This window comes from Aquarana catesbeiana, linkage group LG05 (genome assembly GCF_042186555.1).
Source record: "Aquarana catesbeiana isolate 2022-GZ linkage group LG05, ASM4218655v1, whole genome shotgun sequence".
Classification (NCBI taxonomy): Eukaryota; Metazoa; Chordata; class Amphibia; order Anura; family Ranidae; genus Aquarana; species Aquarana catesbeiana.
The window spans coordinates 477355893-477372088 of record NC_133328.1 but is presented as its reverse complement, the minus strand read 5'-3'; the positions used below and the strand labels follow the sequence as shown (position 1 = coordinate 477372088).

Sequence of the window (16196 nt, the reverse complement as noted above, 5' to 3'; positions counted from 1 at the left end):
TTAGCCAATCATGGCTCAGTCCACGCCCCACACTATATAATGCCGCTTACACAGCGGCTGTATATAGTGTTCTTATAATAATTGAGAGAACGTTGGCTAAAGGCAGGTTAATTAGTGCTGTGATAGATATATATATTACAGTACAGGCAGTATTTTAAAAATTATATTACACATACATACTAGAGCTGCACAATTCTGGCTAAAATAAGAATCACAATTTTTTTTTTTTTTGTGCTTAGAATAAAGATCACGATTCTTGCCGTGTAACATCTTCTTTCACATTATACAAAAAATATTGGGCTAACTTTACTGTTTAGTTTTTTTTTTGTTTAATTAAAGTGTATTTTATCCAAAAAAATTGTGTTTGAAAAACCGCTGCGCAAATACGGTGTGACATAAAATATTAAAATATTGCAACAACCACCATTTTATTCTCTAGGATCTGCTAAAAAAAATATATATATAATCTCATGTTTGGGTGCTCACAGTAATTTTCTAGCAGAAAATAATGATTTTTACTTGTAAGCAACAAATGTCAGAAAAGTTTTGGTCTTTAAATGGTTAAACTTCCCTCATCTACACGCGGAGTTCTTACCTTTGATAAAAGAACAAAAAGATACGGTGTTTCTACTTATTCAGGTGTTGTAATAAAACTTGACAGGCTGCCTGAATTTTTTTTTTTTTTTTCCAGCAGTGAAAACTCTCTGCACTTGTTAGAAAGATTGTGACATGCTGTTTTGAAGATCGGGAAGGGGAAAAAGGGAAGAAGGGATTGCGATTTTGATTCTTAACGATTAATCGTGCAGCACCAATACATACGTGTGTATGTATGTGTGTGTATAATTAAAAAAAAAAAAAAAAATATATATATATATATATATATATATATATATATATATATATATATATATATATATATATATATATATATATATATATATATATATATATATATATATATATATTTATATATTTTTTTTTTATTAGTGCATACAGTGTATTGAAGTGGTTAAGGGGAACCCTATGACAGAACTAAAAAAAAACGTCATGGAGTACAATGTACCCAATTACCCATTCACATAGGTGGGGGTGGGATCTGGGGGGCCCCACCGTTAAAGGGGGCTTCCAGATTCCAATAAGCCCCCCACCCGCAGACCCCCACCACCAATGGCCAGAGTTGTGGGGACAAGGTGCTTTGGGGAGGACCCAAAAGCACCCTCCCCACGTTGAGGGCAAGCAGCCTAGTATGGTTCAGGAGGAAGGGGGGACGTTCGCTCGTTGTCATCTGACCCCCCCTCCCCCCTTTTGCTCAGATAAGGGTCTGATATGGATTTTTGGGGAGGACCCTCACGCCAATATTTTTTTTTTCTCTTTTACATTTTGGTGTGGATGGGGGGGGGGGACCCATGCAGTTTTGTTTTTTTCTTTTTATCTATATTGCCGGAATCCCACAATATATTGCAGCCGCGAGCAATTTTAAATGACATTTTGTCCTTTTAGAAATTTAATTTTGCTGCGGCACAGTAATACACATCACACAGATGCTCCACTTTACAGGCAGACTAAGGGGACCCCCAGGCACAATGTTTAAAGGAATATTTCATTTTTATTTCACTTTAAGCAGCATTAAAATCACTGCTCCTGAAAAAATGTTTGTTTTTTTTAAACTTTTTTTTTTTTATTTTTTGCATTGATACGTGTCCCCTAGGGCAGTACCCGGTTCCACATACACCTTTTTATGGCAATAACTTGCACATAAGCCTTTAAAATGAGCACTTTTGATTTTTTCATGTTCGTGTCCTATAGAATTTAACCGCTAGCTGCCCGCCGGCTGTCATATGACGGCCAGGCGGTGCGGCCCTTGTTCTGGGAGGGCATCATATAACGTCCCTCCATTTAAACAGGGAATGCGCGCTATCGTGAGCACGCATCCCTGTTCCTTCGGTGGACAGCGTGTCACGGAGAGATGTCATTTATGCTCGTAGAACACCTGAAGGTGCTACTTCAGTGTTGGTCCTTTATATGTGGCCAGGCTGTGTAAAAGTCTCACACATGTGGTATCGCCATACTTGGGAAGAGTAGCAGAATGTATTTTGGGGTGTAATTTGTTGTATGCATATGCTGTGTGTGAGAAATAACCTGATAATATGACAATTGTGTAAAAAAAAAAAAAAAAAAAAAAAAAAATCTTCATTTTGCAAAGAATTGTGGGAAAAAAATTACAACTTAAAAAAACTCACCATGCTACTTACTTAATACCTTGGAATGTCTACTTTCTAAAAAGGGGTCATTTTGGGGGTATTTGTACTTTCCTGACTTGTTAGTGTCTCAAGAAATGAGATACACCTGATGTACTGAAGGCCTGATCAGATGTGATGAATTTTCAGTGATTGGCGCCATATTTTGTAGACTCCATAACTTTCACAAAGACCAAATAATATACACTAATTTGGGTAATTTTTACCAAAGATATGTAGCAGTATAAATTTTTGTCACAATTTATGAAGAAAAATGACTAATTAGCAAAATTTTATGGCAGAAACAAAGAGGCATTTTTTTCACAAAATTTACGTTTTTTTTTTTTGTTTTTTTTTATTTTATTTATAGCACAAAAAATAAAAAACCCACTAGTGATTAAATAAAAGAAAGCTCTATTTGTGTGAAAAAAAGGACACAGGTTTCATTTGGGTATTTCGTTTTTCATATGGGTACAGTATTGCATGACTGAGTAATTGTCATTCAAACTGTGAGAGCGCTGAAAGCTGAAAATTGGTCTGGGCAGGAAGGCGGTGTAAGTGCACTGTATTGAGGTGGTTAATAGGGTTTGCACAAATTTTTTGTCCGTTCGCATGTTCTGGTGCGACCCAAACCAGGGGGTGTTCGGCCCATCCCTATTCATACGTGACCCAAGTTACCACCAAAAAACAAAAAAAAACAAATTGTAAACTGTTTTTATTACTTGTATAATCATTTATGACTTTATGCGATTCCAGACCAAACGCCAGTAGACCTTGCACAGCATATTGAAATAAAGCGGACCTTACAAACCAAGGCTGGAAAGGTGAGAACATTGTTATATGTACACAACATTAAACGTATCAAACCTGGCCAACTCAAACTGTGACCCATATGCAGGGGTATCTCCAGTGTGAAACACATGCCAAAGTGATCAGTGGTTCAGATAGTACAGGTGGTTTAATTCTTGATTTTTGTCTGTAAAAATTTACTTTGGCCCTATCCAAGTCTCTTTTTTCATGCTGCTGGGTGAATGAGGACACACATGACTTTAAGGAAACAATGAAAAGGGGCCAAGCTCAATATTTGCAGGAAAATTTTGAGATTTACAAATATTTATACAACCTAAATTGCTGGATCTGCCTTTTCTAACAAATTCGTATTACATCTAGTTTCCTTTGAAGTAAACTTGTTATGTATTTTTTTTATGCATAGGGTCATTTTGAATTGTCTAGGTTCACTTTAATTATGTTACGTTTTAATGGATCATGTTTTAATTTTCAGTATATTGCAAAAAAACTCCAAAGATTTGAAGGTCCGCTATGCAAGGTAATTTTCCTTCCATATTTGAATTAGAGTATGTAAACAAGTAAAGAGTATGACATGTAATACATACAGCTGTGTGTCATTGACCCAACTTCTTTTCCTTTGTGCCACATATCAGCAGCTAACCTACATAGTGCTCACCTTATCCACATATATTCCTGATATGTGCCTGCTATACCATGTACTTGTACGAAAAAGTATCCTGTTCTCTTTTGTATTGTTTCCTTTTGTGTGAAATCCCTGGTGTTCCTGCCAGTCCCTCTGCTTTCCTATTAAAAACTGATCATGATAAGGAGGAAAACACACCGTGGTCAGTTTTCTAGCTATACATCGTGTGCACAATTATTAGGCAAGTGAGTATTTTGACCACATCGTCATTTTTATAACCTATTGTCCAACGCCAAGCTGTATAAACTTGAATGCTTATTGTATTTAAGCATATCAGGTGATGTGTATTTGTGGAATGAGGGAGGGTGTTGCCTAAGGAGATCAACACCCTATATCAAGGTTTTCATAATTATTAGACAGCTTCTTTTCCTCAGGCAAAAGGCCAAAAATATGATTTAATTGACTCTGAAAAGTCAAACATTTTAAAAAGTCTTTCAGAGGGATGCAGCACTCTTGAAATTGCTAAGATATTGGGATGTGATCACAGAACCATCAAATGTTTGTTGCAAATAGTCAGCGGGGTCACAAGAAACGTGTTGAGAAAAAAGACACAAATTAACTGCCAAAGATTTGAGGAGAATCAAACATGTAGCTACCAGGAACCCATTATCCTCAAGTGCTGTCATATTCTAGAACTGCAGCCTACCTGGAGTGCCCAGAAGTACAAGGTGTCAAGTGCTCAAAGACATGGCCAAGGTAAGGGAGGCTGAAACCCGACCACCTCTGAACAAGGCACGTAAGTTGAAACGTCAAAACTGGGCCAAGAAATAACCGAAGACAGGTTTTTTCAAAGGTTTTATGGACTGATGAGATGAAAGTGACTTGATGGGACCAGATGGATGGGCCTGTGGCTGGATCAGTAATGGCCACTTCGATGCCAGCAAGGTGAAGGTGGGGTACTGGTATGGGCTGGTATTATTAAAGATGAGCTAGTGGGACCTTTTCGGGTTGAAGATGGACTTAAAGTCGATGCCCAAACCTACTGCCAGATTTTAGAAGGCACTTTTCTTCAAGCAGTGGTACACGAAAAATTCTGCAAGACCATGATATTTATGCAGAACAATGCTCTATTGCATGAATCAAAGTACTCGTGGCTAGCCAGTAAAGGCCTTTAAAGATTGAAAGAATAATGACATGGCCCCCTTCCTCACCTGACCTAAACCCTATTGAGACTTGTGGGCCCTTCTTAAACGGGAGATTTACGGTGAAGGTAAACGGTACACCTCTCTGAACAGTATATGGGAGGCTGTGGTTGCTGTTGCACAAAAAGTGTATGTTCAACAGATCACAAAACTGACAAACTCCATGAATGGAAGGCTTACAGTCATGGCCAAAAATATTGGCATTTCTGTCAGATAATGCACCACTTCGCCCAGAAAATTGTTGCAATTACAAATGTTTAGGCATTCTCATGTTTTATTTATTTTGTTTGTATTGGTATGACACAAAAAGTGGAGAAACAAAAAGCCAAATCCGACAGGTTCCATGCAAAATTCCAAAAATGGACTGGACAACATTATTGGCACCCTCAGTTTTAATATTCCGTAGCGCATCTTGGTAATAAAAACTGAAATTGCTTCCTGTAACCATCAATAAGTTTCTTATACCTCTCTACTAGAATTTTGGATCACTCTTCTTTCTCCAACTGCTCCTGGTCTCTCAGATTGGAAGGGTTCCTTTTCCCAACTGTTGTTTTGAGATCTCTCCACAGGTGCTCTATGGGATTTAAATCTGAACTCATTGCTGGCCGGTTCAGTACTCTCCATCGCTTTGTCTTAAAGTGGATGTAAACCCTCACATATACTCAGTGAAGTGAATAGCTTCAGATGATGCACAGGGATGAAACAAATCTCCCTACATAAGTTTTACATCTATATCTGCTGTCTTCACCTTTTTATATACTGTTTTTAGAAAGTGCACGTCCTGTTAGATTTTTCACGTCCTGATTTAACTGTAGGAGTGGATTATTGGTAGACACTGTGAGACCGCTGATTGGAGTAAAGGCACACACCCCCTCCCCACACATGCAGAGCATGCCTGTGAATAGTTTAGCAGTCTGCTATTCTATTTATAGCAACCTCCCCAACACACACATCTGTCTCCCGTCTTGGAGAGCTTGTCAAATGTTATCAGGCTGATTTAGAAGAAAAGAGGTTTAACCTTCAACTACGTAGAGGGTTCTTTACTGTAAGAGCGGCAAGGATGTGAAATTCCCTTCCACAGGCTGTGGTATCAGCGGGGAGCATCGATGGTTTCAAAAAAACTATTAGATAAGCATCTGAACGACCACAACCTACAGGGATATACAATGTAATACTGACATATAATCACACACACACAGATTGGACTTGATGGACTGTCTTTTTTTTTTTTTTTTTTTCAACCTCGCCTACAATGTAACAGAGGAAAGGAGCAGGACAAAAGCTAAGGGACATAGGGCTTTGAAGATAGATAAAAAAAAAAAACACTACAGATGCATGTGCCCAGCTCAAATTTAATGAATCGGGTTTACACCCACTTTAAACCATTTCTGGGTGCTTTTTGACATGCGCTTTTGGGTCATTGTCCTGCTACAAGGTCATACATTGCACCCCAGAATTCTTTGGTAGTCTTCAGATTTCACAAAACAAGTGTGTCCTCAATAGACCAAAAACATTGCAAAAAAGTTTGAAGACAGCTGCTGGCTCAGGTCAATAGATACCGACCTAATCAATAGAATACAAACAAAGTGATGATATTAGTAAGTGAGAAATAAACAGAAAACAATACAAATAATATGTGATGACAAATGGCAATAAAATCATAGGGTGTTTTTATATGAGTAAACTAAAAATTAATAAATCCACAAGTCTGTAACAAAGAAGGTTATGCTTCACATAATGATTCCGATAAGATATGCAGACCCAAAGGCTCTCAAAATGTCACTGAAGTGAAGGTAAAAAGGGACTGCTTACCAAAAGTCGTTGGCTTTCAAATGAATGAAAAGCCAAACGCGCTATAGGGGATAAATCCCAAATGAATCCACACTCGTTGGAACAGCTCCTGATACCCTCAGCTCCTCGACTCCACTCTCAATTCTTAGATGTGGTGGTTGTTTAGTTTTTTGTGTTTTTAGACACTCGTTTTTCAAAGGAACAAGCACTCCTCTCAAACTTTTATTCTTCTTGTTTGCCTCTCAGCCACCCTTTAATCCCCACAGTGTAGCAGCTCCTATATAGTATAAAAAAAAGAAAACTAAACAGCAATCACATCTAAGAATTGAGAGTGGAGTCGAGGAACTGAGGGTATCAGGAGCTGTTCCAATAAGTGTGGATTTGTTTGGGGTTTATTATTATAGCGTGTTTGGCTTTTCATTCATGTGCAAGCCAATTACTTTTGGTAAGCAGCCACTTCTTACTTCACTGAACATTTTGGGAGCCTATGGGTCTGCATGTCTTCTCTAGCTGAATCATTTTGAGAAGCATCACCTTCTTTGTTGCACAAGTGGGGACTTTATATGAGTAATCAAAAGAGAAACACCCTATGATTTTTATATGGGCTGTTTTTGAGGATTGTTTGTTTTTTGTTTTTTTTTGTTTTTTATCACAAATTGTCATCACATATTCAGATTTTTTTTTTTTAAATTTCATGCACACGGTCAAGGCATCCAGTGCCTGAAGGAGCAAAGCAACCCCAAAACATCAGTGAACCTCCACAATGTTTGACTTTAGAGACACTATTGTTTTCTTTTAAAGGCCTTGTTTCTTTTTCTGAAAACAGTAGAATGATGGGCTTTACCAAAAAGCTGTAATTTTTGTTTCATCTGTCCACAGCACATTCTTCCAAAAAGATTTTGGCTTCTTCCGGTAAGTTTTAGCAAACTTTGTTCATTTTTTTTCTCTTTTGTCCAGGGAGATTAACTACAGTGCAATGGGCTGTAAATTTCCTGACAATGTGGCGCACAATGGACACAGGAACATTAAGATCTCTGGAGATTGACTTGTAACCTTGAGATTGTCCATGCTTTTCCAAAATTTTTGTTCTCAAATCCTCAGACAATTCTTTGCTGCTCTTTCTCTTTTCCGTGCTCCATGTGCCACACAGGGACACACAACAGAGTAAATTTCTCACCTTTTTAACTGGTTGCTGGTGACTTCTATATTGTCAGCACCTGTTCATTGTTACAGGTTTAATTGCAAATTATAGGAGCATCACACACTTGGAATACAATTATTTCTTACATTTTTGAGAAGGTGACCATAATTGTGACCAGTCCATTTTTGGAGTTTTGTGTGGAATGTGTCAGATTTAGCTTTTTGTTTCACTACTTTTTGTGTCATACCAATACAAACAAAAGAAATCAACATGAGAATCCCTAAACATTTTTAATTGCAACAATTTTCTGGGCGAAGTGGTGGGGTGCCAATATTTTTGGCTATGACTGTCATTTTAAAAAAATTTTTTTTTTTTTTTATGTCAGAAATGTTTATTTGTAAATTTTAAGTTGTTTGTGTTTTTAAGCAAGTGAGATAAGAAAGTTTTTTTGTTTCTTATTCAGTTGCAGAATTCTGCACACGTAGATATTCTCCTAAGAAAGCCAAAACCTCACTTTTACTTTCTTAAATATTCAAGTTTGAGGTTTAACATTTTGGATTGACAGAGGGCAAAATACAACTTGACTAATAATTGTGCACGCTGTAGCTATGCCCTCTTTTTGCAGATGTGTTATACTTGTATACATGTGCTATATCTAATATGTATTACTATGTTGCCAACCTTGTATTTCAGAGCTCACGTTTTTTTGGCTGGAAACCTTTCTGGGTGGTTTTGGAGCAGGGTGTTATTTCTTGGTACCAAAAACAGTGAGTATTTGACTACATTGTTTTATTTCTGTAACTTTTGCATTGATGTACAGTAACTACAACTGAAGCATTTTATTTATTTCAAAAATGTTTTCTATTTTTTAATTTCAAATCAGAGATTTATGTAACTTGCATTTTTTTTAAATCTTTTTTTTGCAGGTCAGATACACTAGACAATTCTTATCGAAAGGGTTGTAAACACTTGACACAAGCCATCTGCACGGTAGGAACTGAGTGAAGTTCAGTATTCATTTTAATCATTTTTTAAAAATATAACATACGGTGTCCTAGAAACTTGCTGATCACAACTCATGAAACCTGTGTACACTACAAAGTTAAAGAAAAAAATGCATATTTAACAATAACTATGCATGAACTTGATCATTCATTGTATCCTGTTAAATGTGATTTGGGATTTACAGTTGCTTTCGGTGTGTGCTGCTAGATGACACCTAATGCTAATTATAAACGATGTATTAATTGCTATTGATGATTACAGCCACACAAAAGCTAATCGGTTATTTTGCCAAGGCATTATGGTGGAATGACAGCTGTATTGACATGCCGTTTGCCCAGAATATATTTTGACACTTTTTTTTTTTTTTTTTTTTTAATTTTGTTTTTCCTAGCTGTGTAGTGCTGGATTGTTCCAGCACACAAGTCTATCATTAGACACAGACAACATTTTAAGTGCTTATGGATGTAGCTTGTAGTTGGGTAGTTCAGTATATTGTTTTTAAAAAAGGCCTGCATTCTTTCCTAAATGCACAAAATATAACTGGATACTGATCTTTATAGTCGGGAACGATTTTTTTTTTTTTTGGATGTCCCTGCCTTCCTCTGAATCAACTGCGGGTATAGGATTATGTATATATGGTGGTATTCTTTTTGTGGGTTGTGTTTTGTGTTTGTGTTTTTTTGTTTTTTTTTGTTTTTTGTTTTTTTATTTCACTTCCTTACTGGGTATCAGAAATTTAAATATACATTTTACAGGGATGGCTGCAGATGTTGGTACACATGAACATCTGTGATGCAGACATCTGTAGTGTGCCCAGAGACCTTCTTTCTGGGATAGGGCAGCAGATGAATGCAGTACTGCACTAGGGGGAAGGAAAGCCAATAAAATATCTGTGATGCCTATGTATATGGCCAACACCTGACTGATATTCTTATAATTTATTATATTGTCCTCTTCCCACTGTATGCTTCCCATGCAAATGGGGTTTGGGATTAAGATATTCTGGGCTCAGCATGTAAATAACTCTTAGTTATACCTTTTTGCAAACGTTTAATATTTTTAATATTTTTTTTCCCTTCAAGGTTAAATCCACAGATAATTCATCTTTTACTGTAAAATGCTTTGATGATAGCATTCATTACTTCAAAGTCTTGCCCAAAAATCCGAGGCACACAAGAGAGGTAAGCTAAATTGCAGACATTTTAAATTGCCACTTACATACATTTTTTATTTTAATTTTTTCAACCGACTTCATCTTTTAGAATATTTTAGCACATGAAACCTTTTATGGCAATACAGCCCTCATTTAATTCTTATCTGTAAGGCTTGAAAATGATTCTTTAGCAAAGTAATTATTATTAATAGGGGGGGTTATGTTTTGTCCTCCAGAACTGGCTGGCTGCCATTGAGGAACACTCTGCTTATAGCACTCATTACTGCTCGCAAGACCAGCTCAGTGATGATGAAGATGAAGACATTGTGTTAGTTGAAGACATAAAGGAGTCACTAGAGGTAATTCCAATTGTAAATTGTTAATTAATGCTTATTTGCCTTGCAAAGTGTGCTTGTCTTCTGCAGTACTACTTCTGAACGCTAGATGGTATATTTGATCCTTTCATTGTGGAGAGAATACCCGTGGCTTTTAAATTGTAATTCTCAAGCATGATTTGTAGATTATGTCCTAGATCTTTAGGTTTAATCTTGCAAAATTATTAAATGTAAGTTGATATCCTGAAAGTTTTCTTGTTATGTTTTTTCTTTAATTGTTAGAAGGTGATCATTTTGCCTGAAAAGCGTTTAAAAATAAAGAGCAAACTAAGTATGCTGCTCGAGATTTTATATGGAATGAAGCTTCTATTTTTCTTTCTTTCTTCTGGATTATCCAAAGCAGAAAGATAATTAAAGTGTATGTCCATCCATATTTTATTTTCTTACTTTTGGATAGAGCAGGGAAGGGTCAGGACCTCTGTCAGGTTTTACTGCTGTCTGTGACTCCTTTAGAAAGATTTTGCCTCACTGCCTGTCCTGCTGACAATGTTTTACCAGGCAGGAAATAAATGGAACTCTCTAAGTTTGAACTTGCATTGAAATGTAGTGGTTGAAGAGTGTTTTTAAAGCTCTTCTACTACCCACCACACCTGTCTCATAATTTAATATTGACCTGACAGTCCTGTACACACAGGGGTGTTTGTGTAGCTTTGCAGTGGGCCATGGCAAAAATGATGCCCCCTGTTGAGTGCCACCAAAAGAGACTTATTCAAGTGAGTGTGGCCTCACTACAACCACGAGCCAAAGGCTCACAGTTGTGGTGCAGTTTTCTATTCAAAAACTCAGTTTGGTTTCCATATATAAAGTAGTAGGAGGCTGGAACTCAGTTTCTGGTGCAAATTCTCCCTCACTTCCTGTCTGGTAAAAGAGTTGTCAGCGGGACTGAGGGTAAATCTCTCTAACGGAGCTCTGGATAGCAGTAAAAACACAACAGGATTCTCCTTCTCCATTTTATCTAAAACTAGAAAAAAATGTTGACATATATACAGTTTAAGAGCACCTTTTTGGGATAGAAATGTGGTGGAAAGGAATGGGCTCTCCTCCTAATACTTCATTACTTGCATGCTTCATTACTAATGAAAATACTCACCCAGGGTCAGTGAGCCGCAAGTGATGTTTGAACCCCCAACCTGTATATTTTGTTCTTGGTTTGTAATTCATTAGGCAGTGAAGCTGCAGAGAGTGACTGTTCAAGAAATTGTGCCTTCTACTCCACATTTGGAATGGCGATTCCTGTAGCAGCTGTCAGAGCTACATAAAAGGGAGGTTCTTTTCAGAAAGGTCACATTAACTTTTAACCTTCAGGGATCAAACTCTATTTGACATCACCTAATAAAGATTAATCTATTTGGGTGGAGTTCTGTTTTCAGTCATGTTTTTATTGACCTACCAAAGTCAAATAAAATGTCTGTCTTTTTTCTGGCATGGTCTATGGTCAATTGGGAAAGTTGCATACCACAGATCTAATCCTAGAATCAATTATTTTCTAAAAAAAGCTCTGGTTTATTGACGATTAAAAATGCAGATAGAAGTTCAGTAAAGCAATATTCTTTTGATGGAATGCTGAAATTTATATTACTGTTTAATTATGGTATTATACGGCCTTTGCTTATTCCACATTATGCTAATAAACCTATTATCTCCTTTAAATTGCAGTAGGAATAGCAGGAGCATGATTAGCTCGAGTTTATTTAAATCCCATGAAAAGGTTGTCTATTAGATAAGTAAAGGATTATACTTAATCAGAAATGTGGTCTCTGTAGCTTTGTGCTTAGAAACGGGTTAAGCTAGCAATAGATGTACCTAACATGACCCAAACGCAAATCATCAGCATGGGGGATATATGTAGAGTAAAAGATGTTTCTTCTTTGAACCCTATTGATTGCTATGGGACTGTATAGGAGAAGCTTTGAAGTCGCTGGAAGGTTTGAAACTAGATTTCCCTGCCACGTCACCGCTCCAGTCTTGGGAAAACTATGGTCCAGCATACATGCACAACAAAGGAGTCCCCACTTTGGTTTCCAAAAAATTACACAGAAATAAGATAAAAATGCATAGAGAGGGAAATCGGACAGTGACATGAAAGTACCCACAGACAAGAGGCAGTACTGCCTGTATAGCAGCTGCTCTGTAAAATTTTAGGGGGAAATTGCAGTAACAATCTCTAGCCATTCTTGTTTTAAGGTAAAGTGGTGCTCTAAAAATTATTTATTGCAGTATGTACCCCTTGTAGACAACCAAGACCAGCTCCCCCACCTTCTGAATATAAAAGTATTGACTGATAGGTGACTTATGTGTAGTTAGATTTAGGTTTAATCATGTTTTATTAATTCTGAAGTAGGGAAATAACACTGGCAACACACTGGGGACTTCTCCAGAGTACCCTGAATTATAAATATTGACTTGGCCTCTTAAAGCGGTAGTAAAGCCAGATATATTTTTTTTTTTTACCTACAGGTAAGCCTATAATAAGGCTTACTTGTAGGTAAAATGAATATCTCCTAAACGAGCACCGTTTGAGATATTCACCCTGGATATAGCTGGTGACGTCACCGGTGCATGCAGTTTAAAGATCTGGCATATGTTGCCAGACCTTCAGAGCTTCGTGTAGGAACCGAGGGCCCCTGCACGCATGCAGGGGAGTGACGTCATTGCGGCTCTGGCCAGTCTCACAATAGGAGCAAGCGAACCTGGAAGAAAGATTGGGGGGAAGATGTCAGCCCTCTCAGAAGTGACCACACGCCACTGGAAGGCTTTGTTCCAAGGCAAGTATTTCATAATGTGCTAGTATGTGATGCATACTAGTACATTATGCATTTGCCTTACAGGTGTTTTTTTTTGTTTTTTAATCAGGCTTGACCCTATTCCACATCTTTATTGGGAGCTGCAATTTACAATACAAATCCCCTTGCCCAATTTCTAACACCTGGGGTTAATAAAAATGTATACCTAGATGTCTGATTCCCACATGTTTCTAATACATATACTGTATCCATCATGAATGTATTTATGATTCCAATATAAACATTATTTCTTTCTCGAACATCACGGGACACAGAGCCACAGTAATTACTGATGGGTTATATAGGTATCACTGGTGATTGGACACTGGCACACCCTATCAGGAAGTTCAACCCCCTATATAATCCCTCCCCCTTGCAGGGATACCACAGTTTTTACGCCAGTGTCTTAGGTGATGGACGTGTAAAGATGTCCTGTGCTGAGCTCCAAAGGGAATATCCTAAGATCCTATACTGGGGCAAGCCAGGCGAACCGGATCCATTCAAAGTGTCTTTTCATGGCCGAATTGATTGGTACCCGGGCCTCGTGTCCGAAGAAACGAGGTTTTACCCGTAATGCTTCTCTTTTTAGAGAGCTGGACCCCGCAGATCAGAAAATGGCTTTAAACTTCCTAATTTCTGGCGAGGTGCTTTACGGTCCCAGAACTGTTGGATCCCCCTATTCGTAGGGGGCCCCAGTCTCTGACGGTTTTTTCAAACTGAGCCCACCGTGAGAGGTGAAGATTGGGTCTGTGTAAACAGCACCCTGCAGCTGGATAAGGTAAGAGGAGATTCCACAGAATTTTTGAGTTCTAGTGGCTTTTCTCCTTTAAGGTAAATGCATGCTATGCCTTCTGAGAGACACAGAGCTGACGGTCGCATGTAAGATGGGACACAGGCATTCTCCTAGGCAGCATTTACTGAAGTAACACCAGACTGAGCATTGGGTAGCAAGGCTTTTAGCCAGACTACATCGCTCAGCGGGCAGTGTTCATTTGTATACCTCACACCTTGTTGCTTTGCACTATGGGTAGAAGAGGTTCAAGCACCCCAGGAACCAGAGACACTAGGGGATCTCGTTCAGGTTCTGAGGGCCCCCTGTCGGCAGCATCCTCCCCCCCCTAAAGATGGGCCAGGGACGGCTAGCCGGGGAGAGCCATCGGGGTCAGGGGCTACACCTGCCTCTGGCACTTCAGCCCCTGTATATATTACACAAGAGGTTTTTTCCTCAACCATTAATGGTCTAGAGGAAAGATTAATGGCCGTGATTACGTCTTCACTCAGTGGAAGAAAACGCACTAGGCTTTCCTCTGTTCCCCAAGACCCTCAGACAGAGGAGCTCTGGGATAAAGGAGATGAATCCCTTTCAGAGGATCGGGATGGGACGGATGATTCCTCTTCGGGGGAATCAGGTGGAGAGGGACCCTCTGCGACTTCCCAAGAGGAGAAAGTCTTAGTGCAGATACTCACTGGATTGGTCCGCTCCACATTTAAGTTGCCCATACCTGAAACTGCTAAAGAATCCTCTTCTGCTTTGGGGTCACTGAAACCTTTCCAAGCAGCACATGCTTTTCCTGTTCATACTTTACTTGAAAAGCTCATTTATTCTGAGTGGGATCACCCAAACAAACGTTTTTTTCCACCGAGAACGTTTTCAACACTTTATCCGATAGAAGAAAAGTTTATTAAAATGTGGGGAATACCGGCTATTGATGCCGCCATTTCCTCCGTAAATAATAGCCTGACTTGTCCTGTAGACAATGCTCAGATGCTCAGGGATCCTGTAGATAAAAGGATGGAATCCCTATTGAAGGATGTTTTCTCCTTAGCAGGATCAGTGGCCCAACCTGCAGTAGCAGCGATTGGAGTCTGTCAATACTTAAGAGACCATGTTAAGCAGGTCATCAAAGTATTACCTGAACAGCAGGCCCAGGGGTTTGCTAACCTTCCAGCGGCCTTATGCTTTGTGGTTGACGCCATTAGAGATTCTATCGTGCAAACCTCCCGTCTTTCACTGGGGTTGGTGCATATACGTAGAATCCTATGGTTGAAAAATTGGTCAGCCGAAGCACCATGTAAGAAGCTAATGGCTGGGTTTCCATTTCGTGGTGCAAGGTTGTTTGGAGAGGACTTGGATAACTATATCAAGAGAATCTCTTGTGGGAAAAGCACTCTCTTACCTGTCAAGAAGAAGAGTAAGCGTCCCTCTTTCAAACGGACTCTTTCCCCAGCGCCGGGGGCTTCAGCCTCCAGGCAGTCTCGACGGCCGCCTCCATCGGGGTCCAGAGACAAGAGTCAACCCCAGGGACAAAAAAGAAGCCTACTAGGCAAAACACTAAGACCTCTGCATGAGGGGGCGCCCCCGCTCACTCGAGTGGGGGGAAGACTGCGACAGTTCTCAGAGCTCTGGCACGAGGACTTCCAGGACAGATGGGTAATCTCCACGGTAACCTTAGGGTACAAGCTGGAGTTTCAGGAATTCCCTTCTCCTCGGTTCCTCAGATCAAATGTTCCCAGAGACCCAGAGAAGAAGCAGTCGCTCCTTCTAGCGTTAGAGCGACTTTTGTCGCAGGAGGTCATTATGATAGTTCCCGCAAAGGACCAGGGATTGGGCTTCTATTCCAACCTTTTTACGGTCCAAAAGCCAAATGGGGATGTCAGGCCCATTTTGGACTTAAGGGATCTGAACCGATTAGTAAGGATTCAATCCTTCCGCATGGAATCAATTCGAACAGTAGTTCCCACCCTGTAGGGAGGAGAATTTCTGGCATCAATAGACATCAGAGATGCATATCTGCATGTGCCCATTTTTCCTGCTCATCAGAAGTTTCTGCGCTTCGAGGTAGGAGGGCGCCATTTCCAGTTTGTGGCTCTGCCTTTCGGGATAGCCACTGCACCTCGAGTGTTCACAAAGATCTTGGCTCCTCCTCTGGCCAGATTAAGGGCTCAGGGTATAGCTGTCATAGCATACCTAGACGACCTGCTCTTGATAGACCGGTCGGTAGCCTCTTTGAATGGAAACTTGAGGACCACGGTCAGGTATCTAGAACACCTGGGTTG

General features: G+C 39.3%; 1 protein-coding gene across 4 annotated transcripts in view; it reads left to right on the top strand.

Moving 5' to 3' along the window:
* OSBPL1A (oxysterol binding protein like 1A) overlaps positions 1-16196 on the top strand; it is a 185867-nt gene that overhangs the window by 46618 nt on the left and 123053 nt on the right. For 3 of the 4 annotated variants that reach the window (XM_073631484.1, XM_073631485.1, XM_073631487.1), the window contains 7 exons: positions 2994-3061; positions 3520-3564; positions 7542-7574; positions 8497-8570; positions 8730-8793; positions 9891-9989; positions 10198-10320. In XM_073631484.1, the coding sequence (XP_073487585.1) occupies positions 2994-3061; positions 3520-3564; positions 7542-7574; positions 8497-8570; positions 8730-8793; positions 9891-9989; positions 10198-10320 (506 nt within the window). The remainder of the gene's footprint in view (positions 1-2993; positions 3062-3519; positions 3565-7541; positions 7575-8496; positions 8571-8729; positions 8794-9890; positions 9990-10197; positions 10321-16196) is intronic. The other variant, XM_073631486.1, reaches the window with a different exon arrangement.